The 12,572-nt window shown below is 36.6% G+C and overlaps 2 protein-coding genes across 4 annotated transcripts; both read left to right on the forward strand.

Annotated features, from left to right (window-relative positions):
• Window positions 1–356: 356 nt before the first annotated feature.
• Window positions 357–5,495, forward strand: LOC133717661 (methionine aminopeptidase 1A-like). Its single transcript, XM_062144370.1, has 16 exons — window positions 357–515; window positions 715–765; window positions 971–1,132; window positions 1,321–1,396; window positions 1,551–1,598; window positions 1,741–1,785; window positions 2,422–2,521; window positions 2,827–2,878; window positions 2,974–3,015; window positions 3,310–3,371; window positions 3,455–3,553; window positions 4,019–4,092; window positions 4,183–4,252; window positions 4,357–4,422; window positions 4,510–4,598; window positions 5,137–5,495. Exons 1-16 carry the CDS (start codon window positions 460–462, stop codon window positions 5,212–5,214), a joined length of 1,170 nt encoding a protein of 389 aa, XP_062000354.1. The 5' UTR covers window positions 357–459; the 3' UTR covers window positions 5,215–5,495.
• Window positions 5,496–6,692: 1,197 nt separating this feature from the next.
• Window positions 6,693–11,133, forward strand: LOC133713500 (putative disease resistance RPP13-like protein 1). Of its 3 annotated transcripts, none has more exons than XR_009848043.1 (3): window positions 6,693–10,388; window positions 10,750–10,778; window positions 10,879–11,133. XR_009848043.1 is itself a non-coding variant. In XM_062139544.1 (3 exons), exons 1-2 carry the CDS (start codon window positions 6,985–6,987, stop codon window positions 10,357–10,359), a joined length of 3,234 nt encoding a protein of 1,077 aa, XP_061995528.1. In that variant the 5' UTR covers window positions 6,694–6,984; the 3' UTR covers window positions 10,360–10,388; window positions 10,750–11,133. The 3 variants fall into 3 exon arrangements, 2 of the variants coding, with proteins under 2 accessions (XP_061995528.1, XP_061995529.1); XM_062139544.1 differs by having other exon boundaries at window positions 6,694–7,003; window positions 7,145–10,388; window positions 10,750–11,133; XM_062139545.1 differs by having other exon boundaries at window positions 6,694–6,999; window positions 7,145–10,388; window positions 10,750–11,133.
• The last annotated feature ends 1,439 nt before the right edge of the window (window positions 11,134–12,572 follow it).

Raw genomic sequence — 12,572 nt, forward strand, 5'->3', positions numbered from 1 at the left:
AAACATAAAATAAGGTTTTACTTGAACATCAACAACATTTTCCACTGCTCTTCCTTCTTTTAGTTTTACTAGATTTGGGCTTGAAACCGGCGCGTGACCCGACATAACGTCTAAGACGGTTTTAGGATGAGTGATTATTAATCTACCTACATATTATCATTTTTATTTACTTAAATTAAATTATGGATCAAGTCAAATGTGAATGAATTTCTTAAACAAAAAAATTTTCTTCTTTTTGGTTTTGGTTTTGGTTTTTAAATTTTCTGTATTCTTCGTTGCGTGTTGTTTCCATTTTTGTTTCTTTGACATAGTTTTTATTTTTATTTTTTTTTCCATAATATTTGCGGAAAATTAATAAATGTATAAATACAGAAATCTCCAACTGATTTCCCTCTCAACTCAAACCCTAGCCCCTCCTCCTCTTGTCTCACAGCTCACCTGAGGCTACTGAATGCGATCATGGCCGACGTCGCCACCCTATCGTGTGCTCGTTGCAGCAAACCAGCCAATCTTCAGTACGTCAATTTCTCACTCTCAATTTTTTTTTTTTTTCAATTTCGCTACACAAAGATGTAATCTTTTTGATTTTTGATTAATAAAGCTATAATCTTGATGCTACTAAATCAGAAATACTTGATTCTGAGAATTCTTGAATGTTCATGGCTTGAAAGATTGGAACTTTTGTTGAATTAAGCTTTAATTTTCCATTTGCAGGTGTCCCAAGTGTGTGGAATTGAAGCTTCCTCGTGAAGATGCCGCTTTCTGGTTTGTAATGATTTCCTTCTTTGAGTTTATAGTGGATTAGGGTGCCCTGTAGAAATTATAGTGAGTTGAGCTTTTTGGGTTTAGCTTGATCAGGATTTAGAACACATTAGCGGTTTGATTTGACTAGAATCGATAGCGTATGTTGATAGAAGTTTGAAAATGATTTGTAAGTTTGACTGATTGTGGAGATTTGGACTCTTATCAGCACTCAGGATTGTTTTAAGGCTTCGTGGAGCTCGCATAAATCAGTACATTTAAAGGCCAAACAGTCCAATGGGACGGGAAATCCAGAGAACGAAGGCTGGGAATATTGCATGAAGAAAGGACAGGGTCGAACTCCGAAACTTCCTTATTTTGATTGGACTGGGTATGTTTCTATGTTTTTGCCTGCCTTTTCATTAATGTTAATCTTGCTGGACTGGTCTGACTCTTGGCATTCTTAGTCTTATGGTGTGAAAAGTTACGTATCATGGCTATGACATCATATAAATTGTTATAAATCACAAGAATTGATCAGCTTATGGAGTTTCTGAAACTGATATCTGTCTTCTGCAGGACATTGAGACCATATCCTATATCTAGTAAGCGTGTGGTACCTGCTCATATTGATTTACCTGATTGGGCAGCTGATGTAAGTTTTGGAATCATTTTTATGTAATCCTCATGGTTTATTTGCATAGATGCACTGCATCTTTTGCTGATTTAATTGGAAGTAGATGCTGCATTGTTTTGCTACTTCTAGATGCAAATATGGCATCATGGTTTTGACCTTTCAAAAATTGCAGGGAATCCCAAAAGAGGAGCCCAGTAGTGACCTGCAGCGTGTTGTTGAGGTAAGAATGTACTTGATAACCTCATAAAATTCATAGTTTAGGTATAGGTTGATGTGCTATGACTGCTATCAAGTTAGACTGTCTGCTCTAGGTTTCCTTTTTTCTTATTTTGCAAGTAATTAATTGTATATTCATTTTGAAGATCAAAACTCCGGATCAAATTGAGAGGATGCGAGAAACTTGTCGAGTAAGTTGCAATTACTTATTTCTTATTTTCTTTCGTTATATTTAGTTCTGATGAACTAGTATTATCTTGTTACTTATTTTCTTTTTAATTTGCTGCCAGTGCCTTTTCACTTTATCCTGTAGACCTTAAACAAATGCAAATTTTGCTGATGATTTGACCTTTTCATTTAAGGATTTTCTCTCTTCAAAGTTTTAATGATTCTTTCTATTACATCAGACTTCATGTCTTAACAATTTTTCTCACTGATAGTGCTTTGGATGGAAGAGTTTCTGTTAATAAAGTCAAAGTGATTTATCCTGAAAAGGAAATGTGAAACTTTAAAAAGAGATGGAACACTTACATTAAGATGACTAAACAAAGGAGACAAGACTGAGAATATGTTTTATTTTTACTATATGATCAGTTGATTGTCCTTGATGAACATTTCTATGAGTCAAACAGAATAACTGGTTTATGGAACATCTCTTACAGAGCTTGTATATTTTATTTATTTAATTTTTTTTTCTTTTCTTTTGAGAGACAGTAGAGAAGAGAAGAGTTGTATGTATAGGATGATATTATTAAGTATCAAATGGGAACTCTTCACTATATCGTCTGCTTAAGTTTTAATTATATTGTGGTGTTCTTTGTTGTCAGATAGCAAGAGAGGTTTTGGATGCAGCTGCTCGTGTCATACGACCTGGTGTCACGACTGATGAAATTGATCGGGTGGTCCATGATGCTACTATTGCTGCAGGTATATAATAAGGCTTTCACCATTTTACGTACCATGCCAAAACTAGTTTTCTTGTTCAAGTTTTATATGCTCTGTAGTGAGTTCTTATTGATGTGGCAGTGTATTTACTGGTTCAATTCCTTAGTTTTTAATTCATATAATTTAATGTCTATTTTTGATCATATCAGTTCTCTTGCTTATCAATTGTAATATATATATAGCTATTTGATTACATATATACAACTTCTATCTTTTTAGTGGCCAGCTTTTATGTGGACTTGGCCAAATCTTGTTCGTTTGGTTGTCTGACTTGTAACTCACTGCAGGTGGATATCCATCTCCCCTCAATTATCATTTTTTCCCAAAGTCTTGCTGCACGTAGGTACTTTTTGCGTGTACAATTTCTAATAGTTTTTTTTTAGATTGTACGATATTGATCAAGTAATTGTGCTTTGTCTTGTTCATCATTACAGGTCAGTCAATGAAGTAATTTGCCATGGGATTCCTGATGCCAGGTATATCTCTTATGTATTTTATATTTGCCAGTGCCTTTTGGGTTCTGAAATACTTATGGGAAAATCTTGCTTTATGTTAGGGGTTTGTAAAATTTTGTTTTTCCAGCATTTTGTTTTTTCATTCTTCTTTTGTTTTGTGCTCTTGTTGGTTCCATGTTTGAATTTGCGGTCCACTTTAGCATAATTTTGACAGTTTTCTTTTAGAAGATTACTCAATCAGAATTATTAGAGGCAGTTGTGTATAGCATTGTAGCCTTTTTGTTCTATTTCATTTGAGTGAAACTTTTGCTCCAGGAAATTAGAGGATGGTGATATCGTCAATGTTGATGTGACTGTGTATTACAAAGGTGTCCATGGTAATACCTGCTTTGCACATTTAACATGTAGTTCAAAATTCTCTCATGTTCTTTGCTTGACCAATTGTTAACTCATAATACAGGTGATCTCAATGATACATACTTTGTGGGAAACGTTGATGAAGAGTCTCGACGGCTAGTCCAGTGTACTTATGAGTGCTTGGAAAAAGCAATATCCATTGGTATGCATTATGATGCAACTATTTGTACATTACTGATCTGTCTTTGGGGGTTGGGGATTCTTAAGTAAAATTTACAGTTGTTCCGTGATGGATTTTGATATTGGGGTTGTCTTATCTGTCATGCTGGATTTTTTAGGGGTCCAAGAAAACACAGCTCAAGTTTATTACACCTTTTCACTAGTGTTCTCATGTGTCTCCTTTTCATTTATTCGCTTTTGATAATTATTTTATCTGATATTGCTTGTATACTTATTTGGTGCTGTGCAAGTTGCAATCTTCTTCAAATATCTTTGTGGTTTGTTTTTGCTTTGTTTTGTATTGCCAAACTGTAGATTATAGTGATAACTGATTGTGTCGGAGAACTCAACCTATTCGTTTGTAATTGGAAGTGTACAATAGTATAATTTCAAGTATGTTGTGGGTTCGAAAGCATAATACCTGATTCGTGATATTTGTCGAGTGCAGTAAAACCTGGAGTTAGATTTCGTGAAGTTGGAGAAGTTATTAATCGCCATGCTACAATGGCTGGATTTTCTGTGGTAATTTGTAACTTGTATTTGGACTTGCACAGTACTTCCAATTTTAAGAATAACAGATAGACTTTGAGTAATCTTGTATCGCACCAACAGGTGAAGTCATATTGTGGTCATGGTATAGGGGAGCTCTTTCATTGTGCACCAAATATTCCTCACTATGCAAGTATGCTCCTTTAAGAAGCTTCTGTATCTACAGTCATTGATTTTTTTTTCCCCTTATTTTTTTTGCTTCTCCTTTTAATGCATTGTTACCTTTACTCCAAGCAGGAAATAAAGCAGTTGGAGTGATGAAAGCTGGGCAAACTTTTACGATTGAACCAATGATCAATGCAGGTATTTTTGAAAAGTTGTTTATGAGCATATTGAATAGTTTTTTGGTTGCTGGCCACACCTTATTAAATTTGAACAAAATATCAATAGGAGTTTGGCGTGATCGAATGTGGCCTGACGGGTGGACTTCTGTTACCGCAGATGGAAAACGAAGTGCTCAATTTGAGCACACACTTCTGGTAACTGTGTAGTTCCTTTTATTATGTTATGTTGGTAACTTGTTTGCAACTTCTAACTGCCATTACTCTGTGACTGTGAGAAGGACTTTCTTGTTGGTTTTCTGTGTATCTATATGCATATTCCCTGGACTGATCTGTATGCATTGATTTTTATTTTTTTTATTTTTGTCGGAAACTGTTTTTGAGATTTGTTCTGGGTCTTCAGTCACCATCAGTATAAAAAGATGGATATGGTGGCATGCTAGCATTAGAACTTAAAGTGTTGTCAATGAGATGATAAGGAGTACCTTAAGGCTTAAGCTAGTGTCTTGGTATTTTGTCTTAAATCAGATCAACCACCTTTTTTTATCTACGTTGAATTACAATGCGATTGAGATTTAGTTAGGAATCTCGTTTCCATAGGAAGATAGGTTAGCTGTTGTTGTCATGATGTTAGCTTATGTGTTATTAATTCCTTGTTATTTGTTTGGGCTGAATGTGGCTATAGTGGCTTACATCTCTAATTCCTTTTATCTTTCTTTTCTTCCTTAATTTGTAGGTGACTGAGACTGGAGTTGAAGTTCTTACAGCACGGTTGCCTTCATCGCCAAAAGTGTACCCTTGGTTAGATGCATGATCACTGCCTCTTGGTTAAAGTTGCAAACAGAGGGGTTCTATTATGTCAGGCAATACAGGAGTAAAGCAAATGTTGTGTTTTGTAGGGGGTCATTCGTTTTTGTAACTTTCAATTTTACATTTTGTTTAAAGAATGATTTTCTCTGTCTGTTTTATAAGAGCAAGACGAATAATGTTAAACAGGACAATTGTATGTTTTGGTTACGACATGTTTGATTTCAAAAGCACCGAGTCTATATTAGATTTCATGATTTAAATCTCATTAGAGTTGGCTATTGTTTTTGTTGTTGAGCTATTGTAATTGATGTTGGGTGAAAAGCCGAATAGTTCATGACCATTGCTTCGTTTAATCGGTGTATGATTCACATACAATGTTCAACACTTCAACGTAGGAAGTCAGCATAAAACAATTTGAATATGGCTTTAGCTTAGCTCTTTAGTCTGAGGAGAGTTGTGAGAACTTTCCAAATCTGTAACCCACAACATCCCCCTCTGGATAGTCCATGCGTTCAAAGACCCAGGTACTGAGACTGATGATGAACCTTGGCAAGGGGGATGGTAGATGTTCATAATCTTATCGAGAGTTTGGCTTTTGGGTCATGGTATTTCTATTCTTGCCCTCTGTTGTCTTGTTTTTGGCTTAAGATTTTTAGCAATTTCATTTCATTTTTAAATCACGGATTCATTTATGGGAATCAGATTTTCATGAGATGAGGTGATCAGCCAGACTTTGCAGAAAATTTGCATAAGGTAAGTAGTCATTTATAGTCATTTTGGTATCCAATTTTCAATTACAATAATGACATGGTTGTTAGCTAATTGATTGAGAATACGCAATGGAATATGTAGATGTATCAAGTATTCAAACCAAACTGCACTGTTGATTCCATCTTCATTTGCTTGAGGGAGAGGGAGTCAGAACCTCAGGAGGCCAATCGGACCACCATGGGAGTAAGCATGTATTTGGATTTACCAAGTAGCTAATGGGTCTGGTGATTTTTCTCTCCACAGTATCAAGTAATATCCCCCGGTTATTTAGTCATTGCATGCATATTTTGTGTGAATTTTGTACAAGTAGTTGCGATATTAACAAGTATCTACGAGTATATTGATGGGATATCATAATTTCAAATCCCATGATTTAAAAATAAAACTCGTTTACATTGTCTTCGTATTCTCGTTTTCTGATTTGTTTAAGAAGTTTCACGTTAACTTAGATCAAGTCATGTATTGCTATTGTTGCAGTTTTTACTTGGTCTTTATATCTCTTACTTAAATCGTTTAAAGTAGATTTACCTTGTAACTCATTGGTTAATGATAACTCAACCTTGGATTTCAATTAGAGAGTAATTATTTGTACGAATATTCTTTAAGAGTTAAATTATATGAATTAAGCTAAGCTATGACCAGAGGAATGGGATCTGTTATGTATGACATGTTTGATAGTAAACAGAGCTTTGAGTTTTATTTTTTCCAGAATCTTGAAAGAGTACATTACCATTTTTATAAATTACTATTCTTTACGTGCTACTTACACAACTAGGTAATAAGTATTAAAATGTAGGATTGTTGTAAACCTGGGCATGTGCCAATGAATAAAGAAGAATAAACGGAGTTCCTCACAAGCTGTATCTAATCCAGTTTTAACCTCATTTACCAAGAATCACAATCAGAATCTAACAACCCAAATTCTTGTTTGTTTCACTATTCTGCTGATCACTTCCCTTCTTCTTCCCCTGTGATCTTTCGGTTCCTGCATGACCGATAACTCATGGCTCTGCAATTAGTGGGTGGAGCTTTTCTCTCTTCATTTCTCTCTGTTTTGTTTGATAGACTTGCCTCTCGTCAAGTAGTTGACTTCATCTCCAAACAGAAAGTCAACTATGGATTGCTCAAGAAGTTAAAGATGAAGTTGATTTCTGTGAATGCAGTGCTCGATGATGCAGAGGAGAAGCAAATCAGAAACCCAAATGTGAGGGAGTGGCTTGATGAGCTTAAAGATGCTTTGTATGTTGCAGGGGACTTGCTCGATGAGATCAATACCGAAGCTCTACGTGGTCAGGTACACAATCTCAGCTCTACTAATTCACTAGATGAATTTGATAAAACTATGGAGCACAAGTTATTGGAGACTCTTGAGAGATTAGAACTTATTATGAAGGAAAAAGATGAGTTTGGTTTGAAAGAAAATTTTAAAGATAAACCACAACCAGCAAGATTACTTGAAGCTTCTTCTCTGGTAAATGATGTTGATGTGTATGGAAGGGAGAAGGACAAGAAGTTCATCATTGACCTGTTGTTATCGGACAATGCAATCAATGATAAGATAAGTGTGATTCCTGTTGTGGGCATGGGTGGGATCGGTAAGACTACTCTTGCTCAGCTCGTATACAATGATGAAAGAGTAAAGCTACATTTTGACCTCCAAGCATGGGTTTGTGTATCTGTAGAATTTGATATTCTTAGAATAACACAAAAACTGTACGGGTCAATTACTTCACAATCTTGTGGTGTGACAGAACTTGATCCGCTTCAAGTTAAGCTGAAGGAACTTTTGACAGAAAAGAAGTTTCTTCTTGTTCTAGATGATGTTTGGAATGAGAATAATATCAACTGGGATGTATTTAAGCGTCCCTTGGAATCAGGAGCACGAGGGAGTAAGATTATTGTCACGACACGCAATGAAGGTGTTTCTTCTGTGATGGGTACTGTTGCAAGTCACCGTTTAATGCAAATGTCTGAGGAGGATTGTTGGTTGTTATTTGCAAAGCATGCCTTCAAAAATGCTGATGTGCTGAGATCAAATCCAAATCTTGAAGTAATTGGAAGACAGATTGTTAGAAAATGTAAAGGCCTTCCTTTAGCTGCAAAGTCACTTGGGGGCCTCTTACGCTCTGAATTGAGTATTGGGAAATGGGAAAATATACTGAAGAGTGACTTATGGGACTTGTCGGATAGGGAGATGAACATTCTGCCTGCTTTGTGGTTGAGCTACCATCATCTGCCTTCACATCTGAAGCGTTGTTTTGCCTATTGTTCGATATTTCCCAAAGGCTATGAATTTAAAAGCTCAGAGTTAGTTTTGTTGTGGATGGCTGAAGATCTCTTGCAACCAAAAAGTAAGAAAACGTTGGAAGAAGTTGGAGAGGAATACTTCGATATTCTAATCTCGAGGTCATTTTTCCAACATTTATTTGATAATTATCGTCATGATCCGATTTTCACCATGCATGATCTCATAAATGATTTGGCAAAGGTTGTATCAGGAGAGTTTTCTATTAGGTTGGAAGAAGAAGAGTCATTCAACATTGTAAGCAAAGCTCGTCACTTTTCATATATGAAGACAAGTGCTCATGGCTTTGAGAAATTTGAGGCTTTATATAGAGCCAAGTATCTGCGCACCTTCCTATCATTCCGACCATATTCTCCACATCAATACTTTCCAATGTCAAATAAGGTGCTATATGATCTATTGCCAATGCTACAATATTTAAGAGTGCTCAATTTATCAGATTATGATATTAAGGAGTTGCCTGGTTCAGTTTGCAACTTGAAACATCTAAGGCACTTGGATTTGTCTCGCAGTTCTATTGAAAAATTGCCTGATACACTGTGTAGCTTGTATAATTTACAAACATTAGTGTTGCGGAATTGTGGAGCTATTTCCATGTTGCCAAGCCATTTTGGGAGACTAATCAACTTGCGCCATCTTGATGTTCGAGGGACAGGGTTAGAAAAGATGCCACCAAACATGGGTAAACTGAAAGATCTGCAACTTTTAACTGACTTCATATTAGACAAGCATAGTGGCTATAACATTGCAGAGTTAAAGGTGCTTCAGAATTTGCAGGGAACTCTTCATATTTCAGGGTTGCATAACATTATCCATGTTGGAGATGCTTTGGAGGCCAATATGAGGGACAAGAAGTATCTCACTGAGCTAGTCTTGAAATGGGGAGATGATATTGAGGATTCACAAAAGGACAGAGAAGTCCTGGACAAGCTCCAACCCCATGTAAACCTAAAAGAACTTGTGATTGAATTCTATGGGGGTACAAGGTTTCCAGATTGGTTAGGAGATGAGTCTTTCTCCCATCTAGCTCATGTTAGATTTTCAGATTGTAAATTCTGTTGCTTCTTGCCACCACTTGGACAGCTACCCTCCCTACGAACACTTTGGATTCAGAGGTTAAATGAAGTAGTGTCTATAGGTCCTGAGTTTTATGGTGGCAATAGTAATGGTGTATTGAAGCCATTTAGATCTCTGAAAGAATTGCGGATTATGAATATGATGGAATGGCGAAAATGGTATGATATTGGTGGTAACAAAGAAGGTGGAAATTTTCCTAATCTTTGTGGTCTCCATGTTAGTAATTGTCCCAAGCTAAATGAGATATTACCATTGGATAACTTCCCAAAGCTTGAATGGCTAGAGTTGTGGAATCTGGAATCCTTCAGTGGTTCACTTTCACAAGAATCTCATTGTCTCGTGACCCCCTCTCTTAGTAGATTGGAAATATGGGGTTGCCCAAATTTTGTAAGTTTTCCTAGTTATGGAAGGACAAATGCTCCCAAATTGGCAGATTTGGATATCCGCACATGTGTGAAGTTTCGGTCATTGCCAGAACAAATGCACACCTTTGCCCCATTTCTTCAGCATTTGACCATAAGAAATTGCCCAGAATTTGAATCATTTCCAGAAGGAGGATTGCCACTGGCATTGAAATCCCTCGAGTTTCATTGCTCTGAAAGACTCTTTGCAAGCCGCACACAATGGAGTCTACAAAGACTAAGCTCTCTAAGGAAGTTGATAATCAGATTCAAGGAATGTGAAGTAGAAGTGGATTCATTTCCAGAGGAGGGGATGCTGCCTACCTCCCTCACTTACCTCTCCTTCTCCAATCTCCCCAGTGTTATGAGGATGGATGGCAAGGAGCTGAACCGCCTCATTTCTCTTGAAGATTTGACGATATTGGACTGCCCTGAGCTCCGGTACTTGCCAGAAGAAGGGCTCCCGAGTTCTCTTTCTCAACTGAGAATTTGGGGATGCCCCTTGCTTGTAGAACGATGCCAGAGAGACAAAGGCAAAGATTGGCCTAAGATTTCTCACATTCCTCACATAACCATTGATGGATGTGAAATATGATCACTCTATTCATTCTACCAGGACACCAGGTATATACGTAGTTACGCAGTCTATTGATTTAAATGCTTACAATTAGCTGCTCTCTTTTTTGTTGCCGAGTGAATTAGCCCTAAAATGTTGATTTTGGCATTCTCTTTCTGAGTCTTGATTCTGACATGCTTTCATCATTTTCGACCAATTAATGACCTTTTCAATTTTCATTTACACAAAACGGATGAAGTTTTTAATTGTGTTTGGTATTGATAATCTACTTCTTTACTGTGAATTTAAGTAGGAACTCAAAAGAAACCACATGAATTCAACCTTCAAATATTTCTTGAGAACTAAGTTATGCTTTGATTGCTTTCAACTACCGGCTCAAAATAACTATGTGCATGTTCGATGTTGCAGGAAGCCAACCAGCTAGCTAGAAGTTGCAGGTAATGAAAGTTGTTCTCTCTGATCATGTACATTGGATGTCTTGATGCTCAGATGGTCCAAATTATGCTTTCAAGTCATATGAAGGATCGACGTATGCAGGGCATGGAACTCTCGATTTTGTGATATTGACCGAGATTATCTACTTTAAGGAAGCTGTATTTTGGATTTTTGGTGATGGGAAATGGCTTTGCATCTTATTGATACCATTAGGCCTTGAATTACTCTCTGTGGTGCTGGAGGTGGGGAGGGATTATTCTGGCTCGTTTGTCAAGTACCAAGTTTGAAATTGAGAAGCATTTCTCTAATTTCGTTGGCATTTCCCTAATTTTCATCGGCAATGTTTCTCGACTAACGAGTTTTTTTTTTTTTTTTTTGAAAAGGGTTTGGAACCCAGCCTAGCTGGGAGGCTCAGCCCCACGCCCGATTCCATTTATTGAATTAAAACTTTGCAACGGGGGGGGACATAACGAGTTTTCTTTGGCATGGTGATTTCCCAATTAATTTAATTTAATTTAATTTTATTATATATTTTTTTTATAGATGGCTGGTGCCGTTGTCCTGTATTTTCCAAATTTTAATTTGAGAAGTAATTTCCTTAATTTTATTTTTTCAATTTGATAAGCATTGCCCACGAAATTTCGTCGGCTGACAAACATTGCCTAAGGCAAACATGTGTCCTTTATGAAAGGCTTTTGCAGACAAAAATGTGTCCTTATAGAACCTCACCCTTTGAAACATACCGTATCACTCAGTCCAGTGAGTAAAATCTAAATAATCTCTTTCACCTTGTCCAAAAAAAAGAAGTTCTCTTTTACATTTTAAACTCAGAAGTCAGAACCAAGTTGTTCTTTTTTTTTTTTTTTTGGGGCAAACAGAACAAAGTTCATCTTACACAGCTTAAACTTGGTTATGAGTTTAAATCATCGACATTTATAGCATGGTTGCGTTAATCAGTTTTCCCTGATGCAGCAAAGAAATGTTCTCTCCCAACGAACTTGTATATTTACATACTTTTTCCAAAAATTTAATTGACTCTTTCATATTTCAGATCCAATTTGAGCTTATTGTTTCAAGTCAACCTTTTTAAGATATATTATCTTAAAACTTTACATTCGAAAAGGGATCATCTCCAAAAATAATAGGGGAAATGTCACAAATAGTACCTCAATTATAGACCATTCGACAGATTAGTACCTCAAGTTTCAAAACTATCACTTTAGTACCTCAACTTGTTTTTATTGAATAACTTTCATACCTACCGTTATAACGGCGTTCGTCTTTCCATCTCTTTATTTGCAGTTCATGAATTAGAACCCAATGCAATTTTTTTCCATTTCCCATCTCTTTTGTCTCTCTGCTATTCCTCCATCAACAAAACTACAAAATTCAAATCTTCAATCTAATTCCCTCTCTAGATGTCTAAGATTTCTAAGATTAGTATTGGACTGCCCTAGGCCAGATGATGAAATAATGAAAGGGAAAGTATTCAAAAGATGAAGATGATGATAATCATCATTAATTAACCCAGCAGAAAAAAAAAAAAGGGTTCTTGCCCAAAAGCACCAAAATGAGCCAAATTTTTCCCACTTACCCCAGCAACAGATTTTTGTTCCCACATACACAATTTCACACCAAATGACCATTTTGCCCTCAACCCAATTAAAGAATTACAACGACGTCACTCTTTCTCCTTTCTCTCATCCCGATCTCTCTCTCTCTCTCTCTCTCTCTCTCTCTCTCTCTGTGCCATGGCCGCTCCGGAATCAGAGAACGCAGCCGACCACCGCCGGACC

This window comes from Rosa rugosa, chromosome 6 (assembly GCF_958449725.1).
Source record: "Rosa rugosa chromosome 6, drRosRugo1.1, whole genome shotgun sequence".
Classification (NCBI taxonomy): domain Eukaryota; kingdom Viridiplantae; phylum Streptophyta; class Magnoliopsida; order Rosales; family Rosaceae; genus Rosa; species Rosa rugosa.

Bases quoted from the DNA above. Each gene is read 5' to 3' on its own strand.
- LOC133717661 (XM_062144370.1), top strand. From the start codon at position 460: ATGGCCGACGTCGCCACCCTATCGTGTGCTCGTTGCAGCAAACCAGCC. The intron at 766-970 runs GTTTGTAATGAT...GACTCTTATCAG, and splicing joins CGTGAAGATGCCGCTTTCTG to CACTCAGGATTGTTTTAAGG. The intron at 2,522-2,826 runs GTATATAATAAG...AACTCACTGCAG, and splicing joins TGATGCTACTATTGCTGCAG to GTGGATATCCATCTCCCCTC.